General features: G+C 42.8%; 1 protein-coding gene across 4 annotated transcripts in view; it reads left to right on the forward strand.

Annotated features, from left to right (window-relative positions):
• LOC147020085 (meprin A subunit beta-like) overlaps positions 1-16,701 on the forward strand; it is an 80,645-nt gene that overhangs the window by 8,877 nt on the left and 55,067 nt on the right. For 2 of the 4 annotated variants that reach the window (XM_085895110.1, XM_085895106.1), the window contains 5 exons: positions 7,170-7,298; positions 7,876-7,943; positions 10,459-10,480; positions 16,012-16,065; positions 16,388-16,431. In XM_085895110.1, coding sequence (XP_085751236.1) covers positions 7,217-7,298; positions 7,876-7,943; positions 10,459-10,480; positions 16,012-16,065; positions 16,388-16,431 — 270 coding nt within the window. In that variant the 5' untranslated portion in view covers positions 7,170-7,216. Of the gene's footprint in view, positions 1-7,169; positions 7,366-7,875; positions 7,944-10,458; positions 10,481-16,011; positions 16,066-16,387; positions 16,432-16,701 lie in introns of those variants that run through there. The other 2 variants (XM_085895107.1, XM_085895109.1) reach the window with 2 other exon arrangements.

A 16,701-nucleotide genomic window follows, 5' to 3' on the forward strand; every position in this document is an offset into this window, starting at 1 on the left:
GGGATGAATGTGTATGAGAGAGAGCAAGTTTCTGTTTTTAGAATTTCCAGGCTGAGTTGACATCAGCTTCGTAGATATGGGAGATCAGTTCTGAAGAGAGATGGCTGCTTGCAGACCCTGCCATTCTGCTTAAGTTAAATGCCAGACTTGTTGGTGTTGAGGCAGCTCTCTGAGAATAGCCAGAGAAGTTGACCTTCACAAGCATATGATCAGATGAACCAAATGGAGCAGAGGAAGAGCAGGAGACATTTGCACGGAGGTCGGTCATCACCAAGTCCAGAAGGGAGGATTTGCCATTGGGAGAAATCCAGGTTGTAAAGTTTATAGATCGAGTCAGTCCTATGGAGTCACAAAAATCCTTTGCTGAAGTGCCATGGCTGGTGAGAGAGGGACCAACACCCAGCCAAGTTGCAGCGTGACAATTCAAATTGCTGCATATGAGGAAGAGAGAGTTGTATGAGTGGTGTCGGGGCAATTTGGCCACCGTGAGAAAGAAATAACTTTTAGTTCAGTCTAAGCTGTTTATTCAGTAAAACAAAAAATACAAGACACTTGTGCACAAGCAAGTCTTTAGCCTGGAGCGATGTCACTAGCAGAAAAAAACTTAAACTTTACAAAGAGAATAGTGGGTTTATATATGATCTCACCAGGGCATGGTTAATACATCAAAGGAAATTAACTGAACAAAGAAAGGAATCTTGGAGAAGCAACAGATAGAACTTTGTAAGGTTAAAATCACAAACACAGGATGAAAAACGGTCTGTTATCGGAGCTTTGCTCAAGATTGCCCAGGTGAGGGGAGGAAAGAACATGTGATTTCTTGTGTCCAGCAAACAGACAAGGTTTTACAAGGTTTTACAAGGTTTTTTTATGACTCTGGAGGAATGTGTACATTTACCTCCCTACTAGCTTTTCTAGCATATTTATTAAATTCTTTCTCAAAGCACTAACTAAAGCTAATTGGCATTTTACGTCATTATAAATTCAATTCACAATTCAGTTTCCCACAGTGGTGAAAAGTTTGTTGTTGTTGTGAGATATATATATATATATATATATATATATATATATATATATATATATATATATATATATATATATATATATGAAGTCACCACTGTTAGAATGATGATAGGACACACAGATGAACAAGAGGTGGGAGTAAAGGGAAAATCGCAGCCAGACGTACTCCTGAGGGTTGGGAGGTGTAAAAGCAGTACAAGAGCAGTGAGAAATTGAGCTCTTGATGAAAAGTGCAACTCCACTGCTGGGATGTGGATCAGGCCTATCTAATCTGATGAGGAATAACCAGGGAGAGATTTTAAGGAGATGGGATGTCCTTTGGGAGGAAGGATTTTGTTAAGCAGATGATATCTGGTTTATTGGCAGCAGCCTGGATTGAAAGATGATCTCTCAGGTTTAGAGGAGAGAGATCTGTCAGGTGAGCACCTCGCTGTCTGGGGTCTTAAGGTGTTTCCTGGGTAACCTCCCTGGAGTCTGAAGCCACCATGTTTTTTTTTGGCATGCTCAAACTTACCTCGACTTGGAACAAGCTGTTCATCATAGCTACGCATCGCTGGGTACAGTTGCAATGCTTACAAACGCCCAGAGATGTCATTATTCGTTGTTTTATTTCATTTCCACATATGGGTTCGCCACGATTATCTCTTAAACTAAAAAGAATTACAAAATTTAAGCTCCAGAATCGAACTTGCAAGCAGTTCCGACTCTGAGGAAAGTGTTCCATTGTCCAATTCAGACATATGTGACATTTTGGGCGTCTCCGGGAGGTGTATGTTTAATATGAAGGCTCGGTGATTGCCGATTGCGTGCCAAGGAAGCCGTTTCTTATCGACCGTTTAGTTGAAGTGCTTGCTTGAATGCCTAAGCCACTTGGCGAGCACTCCCCAAGCTGCATGGTTGTTCGTTTCAGGATAAAGTAACCGTGCTTTCAATCTCACATCGATTTGTCGTACGTTTCCACCTTTGTTGGGTCCCACGGTGCCGTGTGGTGGGTGCCCTTGGGAGGTGTCTCATCCACTGAAAATGTGCAAGGATCGCTTTGTGTGATTTCCATTTGTAATCCACCTCTCACTTCGACATCAATACATTTTTTTTTTTAAACAATAAGGTCCATCCAATAAGGTGTTCGCTAAATTTTTGGTAAATTTTTGAATTGAGTTTCGCTAATTACCCACTTTAAATCCTGTTTCAAGGTTAGTCTTTGTGTTTGTCCTTTTTATTTATTTATTTGATGTGTGTGCACATTTGCACATGTGCATGTACATTAACTGCATTACCACAATGACATTTGTCACTGGTGTGTGTGTTGTTGGTTATTGATCGCTGATTGATATCTCCATATACAGGTTTCAGAAAGTGGAATGGAGCCCTCCCTGGTCTGAAATCTCAAAGTATCCACCTCCGTGTGTGTGTGTGTGTGTGTGTGTGTGTGTGTGTGTGTGTGTGTGTGTGTGTGTGTGTGTGTGTGTGTGTGTGTGTGTGTGTGTGTGTGTGTGTGTGTGTGTGTGTGTGTGTGTCTCGTTGATTGGTATCTTCATATGCAAGTTTCTGAATGTGGAATGGAGTCCTCCCAGGGCAGGCTCGAAGTAGCCACCTTTATTTCCGTAAGGGTTCACGATTCATGGACCAAGATGTGAAGTTTTCTGTTCTCTTAGTTTTGTGCCGAGGGATCTCTTCAGGATCGTCGCTGAGCCCCGGATAGCTTCCAATTGTAGTTTGTTTTGTAATAATATTCCCAGGGATGGTTTTTTAATATCTCTGTGAGGTTTTTTGTCATCATTTGTGTTGCTCCAACTATCACTGGTAAAACTTTGGCATTCTTCAGCTTCCATGATCTTTTCACTTCATGCTTGAGGTCTTGGTATTTATTCATTTTCTTGATTTCTGCATTGTTTAGTCCAAAATCACTGGTTTTAACACCTCACTTCGCAATGCCTTCTCTCTTTTTTTTGGTACCTAAATATGATATCTGGTCGCAATGCTTTGTTTTCTATGTTCACGCTTGATGGGATCATTAGGCAGTACGTGAGTGGTACTTCCATGTTTTCAGTGCATGCTTTTGGTTAATGTTCCCACAAATGTTTTGGAACTGGGATATCAAAGTTTTTGCAGATGTGGCAGCAGATTACTTTACAAACTCTGTTGTGTCATTGTGTGTACAGCTGTTCTGACATGAGATTTTATTTATTTATTTGTGTTCAGTCATGAAGCACAACATATTACTCTCTTTGCTGATGCCACCTCTACCCCTCACCTATTTCTCTCCCCCCCATCCCTCCACCCCACTCTATCTGTCTGTCCCCTCCTTGCTCCCCCCTCTGAATAAAATGCAGCACTCTCCTCCCACACCTCTGTCTCTGCCTCTGTGTGTGTTTGTGTGTGTCTCTCTCTCTCTGATGCACCCCTCCCTCCCGCAGTTTATTGCATCATTTTGTGAGGCGTTGCCCTCCCCACCTCCACACCCCTTACTCGCTCTTCTCTCCTTTATAGTTTTCCCTTCTTCACCTACTCCTCGCTTATCCTCTCTCCTCTCCCTGCCCCTCCCTTCCCTCCGTCCTCTCTGCTTCCCCTCCCCCTCTCTCTCCCTTTCTCTTTCTCCACCCCCCTCCCCTTCACACTCCCGTCAGGGAAGTGGCGGGTTGTATTTGCTAGTTTCAAATAAAGGGATGAGCAGTATTTAATGTAATAAATGAAGGGGTTTTTTGTGCGTTGTTTCGGTTTTAGCCTGATTTCAAAGCTGAATAGTGTAAAAATACTGAAGGGTTTTCCTTCATGCATGTAATTGAAAGAGATAAGCAATTTGTCAGATTTTGTTATTATGCAGTTAGTTGTAGTTGTTGGATTGAAGATCGTGCCTGTTGAGCTAATGTGTGTGTGACTGTGTAGAATGGAAACTGTGTACATGCATACCTTGGATATGGCAATATCGTTCAATGCAAACCTATTACAACACAATGTTGAATAAACTCATGTAGAAGGCCAAATTAAGAAAGATATGTGTGATTAAACACAGCTGTGTGCTTCGGGTCATTGTCATGCTGAAAGGTGAACTTCTGTCCCAATTTCAGCCTCGAGTCCCAAAAATTTTCCTCGAGGAATTTTCTGTATTTTGCTCCATCCATTTTCCATTCCATCCCGACAAGTGCCCCAGTCCCGACTGATGAGAAACATCCCCATAACATGATGCTGCCACCACCATGGTTCACAGTCGGGATGGTGTTCTTTGGGTGATGTGTTTTGTTGGGTTTATGCCAAATGTAACGTTTTGCATTTTGGCCAAAAAGTTCCATCTTGGTTTGTCAGACCAGAAAACTTTTTGCCACATGGCTTTAGAATATCCGGGGTTTTTTTGCATACCTCGAATGGGACTCAAGGTGGGCTTTTTTGAGTAATGGCTTCCTTCTTGCCACTCTACCATACAGGCCAGACTTGTGGAGTGCTTGGGATATTGTTGTCACATGCACACAGTGACTAGTGTTTGCCATAAAGGCATGTAGCTCTTTCAACGTTGCCCTTGGTCTCTTGGTGGCCTCTCTGATTAGTTTACTCCTTGCTTTGTCGTCCAGTTTGGAGGGACGGCCTGATCTCGGCAGGGTCTTGGTGGTACTATATGTCTTCCATTTTTAATGATTGTCTTGACTGTGCTCAAAGGGATATTGAAGGCCTTTGAAATACTTTTATACCCATCCCCTGCTCTCCTGATCTGTGCCTTTCCACAACTTTATCCTGGAGGGCTTTTGAAACTCCTTGGTCTTCATGGTTGTCTTTGCTGTGAAATGCACTACCCAGCAGAGGAAACCTACAGGAACAGCCGATTTTATTCTGAAATAATCAGAATCACTACAATTTATCACGACAACTACAAAATTTGTAGAATTTGTTTTTCATTTGGAAGTTGTGGGTTACGATGTGTAAATAAATGTGGAAATAGTCTGAGTTAATGCAATTTGATTACAGGCTATAAGGCAACAAAAGGTGAAAATTTTGAAATGGGGTGTAGTCTTTCTCTTGGCACTGCATATGAGCACATGGAAGACCAAGAGGGTGAGAACCCACACTTTTACCTCCCATGAAGAAAAACATGCTTCTTGATTTTAGACTGTGAAAGATCACCTTATCCTCCTGTTGGGGAAATACTAAACATTGGCTTACCCTCATATTGGGGGAGAATACTAAAGATCGCCTTATCCTCCTGTTGGAAGAATGCTAATGATTGCATTACCCACAATTTTAAGACCCTGTTAGACCCTTTAGATCCTGTTAGACTTTTTAGAACCCCAAGACCCTATCTACCTCATTAGACTCTTTAGAACCCCTCGGACTCTGACCCCTTTGACTCCTTTCTACCATTTAGACCCTTTTAGACCTTCACAAATTTCATAACTTTTAATACCCCTCAGACCCCTTTGACCTTCAGACTCTTTTTAGATATTTGAAGACCTTTTGGCCCCTTTGAAAAATTCTGACCTTTTAGACCTTAAATTACACATCCTTTAGACCCCTTTAACCTTTTAAGACCCTTCATACACTTTGGAGTTTCGACCCTTTCAACCCTTTCGGCCCATTTAAACCTTCAATTTACAATCAATGACCTTTCATTGAGTACATCCTCCCACTCTTCCATTTATTTGCCAGACAAAATACACCACACAAAACAATTCCTGGCAAGGGTCTGCAATCTCTGATTTCTCTTTCTAGTTAATAGTCTTGGTTTCTTATTCATGCCAATGATTCATATATGTAAGCATGATTGTTTTGACTGGACATGCACACAGACTTCCTCTCCTGTCGCAGTCAACGTGTGGCCCTGAATGGAGTTATTTCATCCCCTCTTCCTGTCCAGGCTGGAGTTCCTCAAGGTAGCGTTCTGGGCCCTGTTCTTTTTCTGGTTTTCATCAATGATCTCTCCGACTCTCTGGAAAATCCTCTATATCTCTTTGGTGATGACTCCACCCTCTGCCGTACCATCTGTCATCCCTCAGACCGGCAAGCAGAAGCTTCTTCGCTCTCTGCAGATCTGGAGAAAATCACAAACTCGTCCAGCACGTGGAACATGTCTTTCATTCCGGACAAATCTCACACTCTCACTATGTTTCTTTGAAAGGACCATTTGGAAAACCCCCCATCCACTTTCTCAACAATCCTCTGGAAGAAGTCCTTTCTTTCAAGCTTCTGTGTCTCACTATCTGCCATGACCTTTCCTGGTAAAGCCACATTTCAAACCTGGCTTTCAAAGCCAGTCGCCGACTGGGAATCCTCTGTCGTGCAAAGTCCTTCCTCGGCCCACCTGAGCTCCTGACCACTTACAAAGCTTTCGTCCACAGCCTGATGGAGTACTGCTCTCCCCTCTGCGCTGGCACTCCTGTCTCCCACCTTTCTCGGATTCACGCTGTGGAAACCAAGTCATTTCGGATCATTGGTATTTCCCTCATGAGGCTGAGTCTTTGGGCCTCTCACTCTCCCACTGCAGGTTGGTCGGTGGTCTTTCTGTCTTCTACCGTCTCCTCTCCAGCCTCGCCCCCCTGCTCTCTCTGCGATTTGTCCCCACCATATTTCCGCAGGGCGCTCAATGTCCACCAACAACTCCCTTCGGGTAAAACTACCATAATCAGGAATCACTGCTCACCTTCACTCTCTCATTCCTTTTTTTTTTTCCCACCTTTGGAATAAACTCCCTCACTCTATTCAATCCCATTCTTCCCTCCAGGCCTTCAAAACAGCTGTTCACCACCACCTCTTATCATCCCCCATCCAAATCCTCGATCTTTTCTACCCCTGTTAATCCACCCAAGCCCACCTCCTTCAAATTTCCTTCCTGAAAGTCCCTGTAATGTCCATCTTGTATTCCCCATGTTCCCCGTCCCATCGCTCTCCCTTCCACAGATCTCCTAATGTCTCTGTTCCCCACTATTTTGTCCTTCCCACTCCCTCCCCTCTTGTCTCATGCCCCCTCTTGTGTGCGTTGTGTGTTCGCTCTCATACGAGCCTCGACGAGGTTTCTAAAAAAAAAAAATTATTATTATTATTATTATTATTTTGAAGAAATACGTGGAAATACATTTAAAATCAAATTTGTCAGAACTACCTGTTCATTAGATTCCGTCTGCTAATGATGTCTCACCTGCCCGAACACTGTGATTACGCAGGAAAGAGAAGTTGCCCGGCACGAAGAGATCTCAACCATGAAACGCTTATGCTCAGCAGAAGAATCGTCTCAATTTGCTGCATCATCGGGCATATTCCCGAAAGTATGCATCTTGTGGAGCAAACTTCAGGTGTTTTGCATGAAAACATATTTTATCATGACTCAACATCTGCCATAGCCTGGATAAACAAGTGAAGGTAATCCATCATAATAGTTAATAGATTTATAGGTTATAATAAAACATGGTTTAACATTGAAGCCGGAATCATTTAAATGACGTTTTTCAGAAGAATGCACCCTGTCCATAAATTTGACATGACACACACACAAGAACCAGTATTTTTGCATTCGTATTGATGCTGTCGCAAGCAGAATAGCCCAGAGGTATATGCACTCACCTTTAACTTGTCAAACAAATTTTATGGAATGATAATATTTTCGAGTTGAAAATCCGACTTTATTTAAAATTGTTAAAAGATGTGTGTGTATATATATATATATATATATATATATATTTTTTTTTTTTACGCAACACCGTTTTCTGCAGAATTTTATTCTCATATCAACTATTGCACAAAAATGTCCACCTGACGCAAATTATAGATTTCATATTAATGACTGGATTACACAAAAATGTAATCCTCATGCAAATTGTGTATTTATTCACCACGGAAGTAACTGCAAAGTTATTTGAAACGACTCTTCAGATATCACGGACCGTGTCATGGAGTGTCTGCTGTTTCACCTGTGTCTCCTCTGCTTCACGCAAGCTTTGGTAAGAACCTTCTGATATTCAGTCAGAAATCATTTTCTTTTTACGTTTTCTTGTTATCCACATTCCGTGTGCACCCTTCGTACGTTTGTTTAGTTATGAGAGAGCTCTGTGTACCTAAACCCCATGCAGGTGTGATGTAATCCAACAAATGTACTCCCTTACCCTACACAGGTATGATGTATTGTGATTATAGTTGATAAAGTTAGAAATATAGTTTTGATGTAAGATGTTTATTTTAACTCTTTCAATAAACAAGACATTAAACAATATATAATTAATAATTATGGACAAACAAAACAAGTTTGAAACAAGACATTTCTTCTTCTTCTTTCGGCTGCTCCTATTCGGGGTCGCCACAGCGGATCATCCGAATGATCCGCATAGTGATTTGGCACATGTTTTACGCCGGATGCCCTTCCTGACGCAACCCTGGTCGCCTCTTACGACACAGGGATATGGTACACCTATTTTAACCGGGGTATACACCGGCCCAGTATACTGGTACTCACTTCGCCGACCTCGGAAGGATGACAGGCTGAGTCAACCCCCTGGTGTATTAATTCAGTGGCCCAACGGGGCTTGAACTCAGGACCTTTTGGATCCCAAGCCGCTGCCCTAACCACTGCGCTATGAAACAAGACATATCAAAGTGTTAAATAGATATGAAAACAATTATTTCATAGTTAATCCTTTCACAGACCAGTGTTTGTTTGTTTGTTTGTTTGTTTGTTTGTGAGTTTGTTTGTCGTGCTACTACTCCTACAGTTCTGTGCCGATTACATCCAGATTTGCTACATTGGATCAGAATAATCCCAATTAATGTATTGGGGTGTATTTAGCCTGTGGTCGTGGGGGGGGGCACAGGAGGGGGATGCAAATTCTCCATGTAAATGTGTATCTTGTTGGGCCGCCTCCAGGTAGGCGAGGGTATTACAAGTCTTTACCATTTACAGTGGAGTTTTCCAGTGCAGTGAGATGTTTTGAATTATAAGCAGAAGGTATGTTTTTTTCTGCATGCAGATAACCAGGGTTATTCATTTTTATTTTTTTGGGGAGCGATTGAGGCAGCTGTCGGTTTCCTGTACACTGCCCAAAAAGGTATGCGTCATAAAAATGCGATGCATGGTTGGAACAAGATCGTCCATAGGGTGGGTACTCTGCTCGTATTTTAAAAATTTATTGGACACAGGATAAGGAATCGTAAAAGATAGTTTCACAGCAGCCCAGTCTTGGTTTTGAGACAGCTCTTTCCAGTTCTTGCATGAATTCTTTGCTCAATACAAACATGGCAATGTGCACATATGAGAACTGTGTCAACACAAATAAACATGTTCATGCAAATGTTTCTCCCGCACATCCTGGTGTTGGCTTAGTGGTTCGGGTGGTGGTTTGAGATCCTTGGGTCCTGAGTTCAAGCGCTGTCGTCCACTGAATTAACACCATGGGGTTGACTCAGCCTGTCATCCTTCCGAGGTTGGCAAAATGAGTACCAGTGTAGCAGCCAAAAGGCTGCACACAAAGGGAAGGGGTATTGACGGGTTTATTAAATCTGGTATTGCTATAGCACAGGCGTGATGGGCCGAATGGCCTCATGCCCCTTAACTCATTGCAAATTCCTTGTAAAAAAAAAAAAAACAACCAATAGTTACATGTCTTGTGCACTTGAACACACAGCCAAACTTTCCAGACAAACCCAATATATTTTGACGAGCAAGGACATTTATTTACAACCATTTTTACAAACAAGATTGTTATTTAAGATGAGCAGGGTTACCCGGCATTGCCCAGTCTATTTTTTTGTGAAGGCCTAAAACACTTCCCTCCACCCACTAAGGATTGGGGTCGGGGATCATTCAATATTACCTTTCACATAGCTCCAATGGCTTATCGGCACCACAGAGAGATTTTTTAAATGGCCCAGCCTGGTTACCTGTCCAACTCACAATCCTGTGACATTTGCGGAAACCCCATTGAATTGCAACTGTCAAGTGACCATGGCCAGGAGACCTGAAACCAAGAGATTGCAAAATCAACCGCACATAGAAATATGTGTCCTGTATAGGGTGGTTACAAAGTCCTGTTATCCCCTCCGCAGAACCTGATAAATGAACATAATGAAAACACAGAGGCATTGTAAAAGTGTTACCTTAGAAGTGGAATTGGATGTTGTTTGTCGAATGAATGCTCGTGAATGTGCCGTTGATGTTTCTGGGTTAAGTTTGCCTGCTAATCTCTAAATATGGTGCCGTTCAGGAAGAGAAGATATACCGCCAACTTTGACCGCTTCTGGAGAAGGTTTATTTGTATTTAAATGTCTGGCAATTGTTTTGGTGTGTAAAACACCCCCTGGCACTCACTGACGAACCCTGAAAGTTTAATGAAGAACCGTTCAACCTTCTCTAAGGAAAATGATGACAGACAGACAAATGGTTCTCTTATAGAATAGAAGATTGCAACAGAAAATGAATGAATGTCTCACTCACACTGCGTTGTGCAAATGTCTTTTGTTTTACAGCCCACATATCGATCAACAACAGGTAAAGACTGAGTTTGGAATTCTGCACAAACTTTGATTGTTTTGTTATTTTTGTGGTGGTGGAATCTTTTGATGGAGTGAATATTCTAAACAATGGACATGTTGTGAAGCTGAATTAAACTTTCCTTGGAGAAACTTTAGTTCACATGGGGCTAACAGGATAGCCAGAGGTAGTGCATTCACCTTTGAGCTATCTCGTCTGGGCTATTCCCAGCACAAGTATGAACTATCACCCTGCGATACTTTGCAGGCAAGGCATTGAGTGTGCCTTCCTTCAGAGGGAACATTAAGGCTGTTGTCCTGCCTGATATATTTTGCTAATAGTCAGGCAGCTTAGGACCGGATTTGACATGGTTATGGACGTTCCGGACAAAAGTGCCAATTTTTTTCCCACATGTTACCCGTAACTTTAGCTATCCATTTTTGATTGGAACCACTTCCTCCGAATACATTATGGCGGCCATCTTGGATTTTCAAGATGGCCACCATGTAAAAACCTATACTGTATCTACCAAAATCTTGGCTTCTAAGCCACTTAGGATCACAATCTTGGAATCTAAACATACATTTTCTGGGTCAAGGAATTCAACTATACCATTAAGAAAAGCAACAGATGATTTTAATTAACACAAAAAAGAAACTGAACATCAAATTTGAAAAAAAACAAAAAACAGAATACTGTTCATGGACCATAGTCACTAAAAATACTGCAAGGACTGTCACTATATCAATTGTAAATGTGACGGTATATTGTCATCACACACCACTGCATATGCATTTTATTCCCAATCTACCTCTCACAGTGACAACTACAGAGTTCAGTGCACTTCCAACATGTCTTTCTGCATGCGCACCTCGTGCCTCATCCACTTTGAATCTTGCAGATACATTTCACTAGTTCACTGCAGGCCTTGGAGACCACAGGTAACATGTTCCACACAGGTACCCATGAATTGCTGTCCTCATCAAGAGTCCAACCACAACCTTCTGGAGTAGGTGCGTGTTGTTCATTTTTCTCACTGGTGCACCATATTCCTGCCTGATATGCAACTCACTTTGTGTGCTGCAATAGTGCATCATGTGTTGGGGGAAGTCTCTCCATTGGCTTCCCCTTCTGTTAAAACAGCTCCTTTCTCGCTTCATCCACATGCTGCAGGTCACTGGTCTTAACATACAGGATAACAGTGAAGCATTCCAGCAGCTGGAAATGTTGAGCACCAACCTCTACTTCTGTGTAAGGAAGAAGTGCCATGTAGGTAAAGGCACATGTCACATCGTGATAGCAGTCCAAGCCTCCCATGCTGAGTTTTTGCCTCTTCCAAAGAATGCAGATGTAGTATTGCATCCTGTGAAATTGTGAAAGATAGGGAGGGCCAGGGATTTCTCACTACCCAGGTCTTCGTAGATATCATTGATGTGATGATATGTAAAGTTCTTGCCCGTACCAAAGGCAACCCAAATGCCCACACCTTGGCACAGGGTGATCAGGTGATGGAACTTGCCAATGAGAATCACCACTACATCCGTGTCAACAGTGTGCACCACACAGTTGGTAAAGCCATTCTGAAGAACATCCCATAAGTGGATCAGCAGTCTGGTGTCCGCTTCCTCATGATCACATGGTGCCATGGATCGATCGGTTCCTCGAAGAATAGCTGTGACACCAGATGTTATGATGATTTCCTTCTCTTCAGGGCAATCCACAGTGGCAATCTTGTTGGAAAGGAATGCAAACGGTTCCTGTTTGTTGGCTGGTTCATGTAAGAAGTCGGCCCAGTTTCCTGGGAGCTTGTTCTTGCCCACAACCTTTCTCCGAACACCCTTTCCTCGCTTTTCTCTCGTGGGTTCTTTGCTGCTGGGGATGTATGTGTCTCATACTATATCAACTCTTTTGGAGTTTTCTAGTTGTTTTATGATGTATGGAACAAAGACCCAATCATCATACTTATCAAATGTCACAATATTGGTAGTGGGGAGCAAGTGCACCACAGCAGTTCCATCAAGAAACTTCATGTCAATGGAATGAGGAGGATCATTGTGGGTGTCTGGCCAGAATGTTCATCAGATCAGATTTCTTTCCTAAGCACAATTTTCTATCATCAGACAGTGAAGGGGGGAAAGGATGGTTCTCATGGCTGAAGAATGTACTCGTTTCACTAACCCTGTGCTACATCACAATGTACAGGTGAGAGAACAGAACAACATCATCCTTGAGTAGGAAGATATTGTTGTGGTGCTGGGGTTCGGTGGCGAGGACGACCGCTAGAAGGAGCAGTTTGTGCCGTCTCCCCTCCGAACACCCGGAATTTAAGGTCATCACTCCGGATAACTCCGAAGTCGACGGGTCACTTAATGGACCGTGGACACCAATATTTTGACCACGCGGTTAGGGTCCTTTTGTCTGATTCCAATTTACCTAAGTAGTCGCGCGGTCTAGCTACCGGGGAAACCACACCCTTGGCCGGCTTTGTCCGAACCAAGTTGCTGTTACCGACTCGGATCCGGCGTAACCGAGCGGGAATTACCAAAGCCACAACGGTCCAAATAACAATTTACGGCACAAGCGGCCTCCCTAATTCTCAACCCGAACCATACTGGGTCATTGGAAGAAAAGACAGACAATGAACTGGAACATTTAACAGTTATTTATTTATTTACAATGTAAGAGGGAGGGAAACACAGAGCAGACTTAACCACGAATATGAATGCAGAAATAATGTACAATGGCAATCACTTAAACGATTTCTACTTATCAGAATGGCCACAGACAGACACACACATCCAAAAAGAAATGGACCTCGTGGGTCTTTATTCAGCCCTTCAGCTCGGGATGGAAGGCGAGCTGAGGGTCAGAGTCTGGCCAGGTACCTGGTCGCCTCGTGCGGTTTTACGAACTTGCACTTGTGGAGCTCGGAGTCCATGGACGGGAACGGGGATCCCCAGCTCAAGCGCTCCAACACAACCCACCACGGTGGGACTCGAACCCACGACCCAGAATCCGAGCCCACGATCCTAGCTGCCACGAACGACGATTGACAACATGACCACCACGAAACACCTCTGCCACGACCACCACCACCACGAGCACCAACACGACTACTGACCACCAAGGAACCCTGAAAAAGACCTCTCTGAGTCAGTTGGCCACCCTTATTATCCCTTCCCTGGTCGGGTGGAGGGATCCGCTCTGAGGTAACTCGCCTCCGGATTGGTCGGGCAATCGGTGTCCTCCCCTCATTGGACGAGGCGAACATTCCATCTGGCTGGGCGGGGTCGGCCCTGAGGTGACCTCACCCCCGATTGGACGAGGGTAACATTCCATCTTGCTGGGGCGGAGTCGGCCCTGAGGTGATCTCACCCCCACCTATGTCCGTGGCCTCGAACACGTGTGTAATGGCGCTGAAGGCGTGGAGGGGGATTTAATGCAGAAGACTAACTAGAAGGAAACTCGCAGCGCACACATGAAATTCCCATTAGACATGGGGGAGAGATTCTCTAACTATCCACATATACTTAATGAAATAACGAACTTTGGGTCAACTGTATGTGTGAAGGCGAATGGTTTCCAGATTCGTAACAATATTTCCCACTTGTTTGGTCTTCGCCTTTGGCCGTAATCAGCTCATGCTTGGAGGATGTGCGACCAATAATAACGTATTTGCAATATCTGGCAGATTGATCCTTTCCTAGACTATGTACTGTTCGCACCGTATTCACCACAGATTCATCCAAAACACTCCGTGTGTCTCATGCCAGTAACTCATCACTGTCATTAAGGAAAGGGCTTCCCAGCTCATTGATGACCTGAACCAGAATCACAGCCTGCTCCTTGAAACTTCGCTGTGGAAAATCCCTCTTCATGATGATAACCACAATTTGAGTCTTTATCCTTCGGAAGGTAGTCCTCTTCAAACTCCTTCAGTAACCTTGCATCATCCATGTCACGCTTTTTGGTAGCTCTCCCCAACTTCTCTTTGCTGAACTTGACATAGCAATATTTGTGCCATGCACCTCAGTTTTGGACCAGTTCACCTACAGTCTCTATAGTTAAGCACCACTGGCAATGTGCCCAGGGCTCTGAAAGAATTAACATTATTCAAGAAGGAGCTGTATGGTTCTGACTTGTCCCCACTTCTTTGTGCATTGAGTGAGCATTTCAGAAGCTCTGTAGTCTTTTCTTGACAGATCAAGCACATGTTCCAATCCATCATGCTAGTGAACTTGAAAATAAATGAAATTATTAATTTCTTATGAAATAATCATCCTATAAAACATGTCACTTAACTTCTCCATCTGTTTTACTTCTTTTTCTTTCCTCAAGGTTGATGGAACTGTTCGGCCTGAAAAAAAAAAATGAAAATAAACAAGCCTTGTTCTATTTTGTCCAAATAACCAATCTGACACTATCCTAAATGGTATAGTTGCATTCCTTGACCCTGAAAATGTATGTTTAGACACCAAGATTATCAGCCTAAGTAGCTTAGCAGCTGAGATATTGATAGATATGTTTTTACATGGCGGCCATCTTGAAAATCCAAGATGGCCGCCATAATGTATTTGGAGCTGGACTGGATTTATTTGCTTGTGGGCCCTAGGCCAAACCTTATCAGTGCCCCCCCCCCAATTTTTTTTTTTTTAATATACATCGTAATATTGTAATGTAAAAAAAAAGATGTTTTTTTTGGCCGACTAGCCTACTTCTTATAGACAAGAAAGATTTGCAAGATATAGGGCCTACTCCTTGGCCGATCAGAGAACCCACAAGTCCCCGGTGGGCCCCCAGTTACTGGTGGGCCCTAGGCCAATGGCCTATGTTGCCTGTTGGAAAATCTGGCCCTGATTTGGAGGAAGTGGTTCCTCCCAAAAATGGAAAGCGAAAGCTACGCTTGGCATGTGGGGAAAATTTAGCGCTTTTGTCCACAACGTCCACATCCATTTGCTAAGCTGCCTGACTATAATAGATGATAAAGATGCCAACGTGCCTTTTGAAAAGAGTAGGCCATTGTGTGTTGGTACTCTGTCCGAATTATTGCCATAATCTGCAGGTGCACTGCATCAGCAGCATTGCTTTGCCTCAATAATAATGCCACCAGCAGTCATATTTACTCAGTGAATAGAGTGGAATGTGCTTTTGATAGAATATAACCTTCTGTTTGATCGTCTTCCTAAGATCAGGTTCAGACAGTCTCACCACAAGGATTGCCCCAGGTGGCTGTCCATCGATTTCCTAGGGGATAGTCAGGGCAGGTATTCGTACTATATTCATGGTTTCCGGGGATAACTCGGGGACCGTTTATCAAAAAGACATGGAGGTGTCTTAAACTTCCACCAGCAATAAAACCTTGTCGATAGGTTCCTGGATTAATAATCCCATCTGACGTCTTGCTTGCGAAATAATTTATCATCAGGGTGAGAATATCGAATTACATAACTTTACACACCTTTGACGGGTTTTGGTGTTTCCAACGTGTTTGACTCAACATGCCACCAAACAGAAAATAAAACAACAAAATGTATTTTGTGCCCTTCCAGCAGAAGGGGATGTTTTTGGTGTTGAAAACCCAGACATATTTGAAATAAACGAAGGTAAGGATGATATGCAACAACATGTCGAAACTCTCACAGTTTTTTTTTTTATGATTCAGGGAATGAATTTAACAAGGGCAAAAACACTGAAGAATCTTGTGAAACCACTAACATGTGTTTGAGTTGTAGAATGTGGAACATCGTGTTATCTTGACTGATGGAAATTGTTACACCTATAATTATTCTTTAAAAAAACTTTTTGAAAATGACCTGAAAATGTCAAACCATAATTATGCATTTGCAAGGCAGATAATGACTGGAATATTGAGTCGATTCGAAGTCATTGTTGATCTGATTTCACCTTTTCATCCCTTTTGCACAGCGCTCCATCTGAATCTGTTTGAAGGAGACATTAAATATTCTCAAGTAAGTTATTCCATCATGTCATGTGAAACGATCTCATCTCATCTTGTTACGTGAAATGAACACAGGTCTTCATCATGAGTAACCAACACTGTACTCGAACATAATGTTCTCACATAATCTGATTATAATCGTAACCTCTTTAAAACTGTTAAAAGTTGTAGTTTATTGCTGACACACACCTTCATCTCCCGTGTCGAGGGGAGCTGGCGTTTTGCACATCCTAATCATACTAATATGTCATTTGGTGTGTGTCGTTGATTGTTATCTCCA

Source organism: Eptatretus burgeri, chromosome 9, assembly GCF_056783735.1.
Source record: "Eptatretus burgeri isolate ZD-2024b chromosome 9, Ebu_testis_v1, whole genome shotgun sequence".
NCBI classification, from domain to species: domain Eukaryota; kingdom Metazoa; phylum Chordata; class Myxini; order Myxiniformes; family Myxinidae; genus Eptatretus; species Eptatretus burgeri.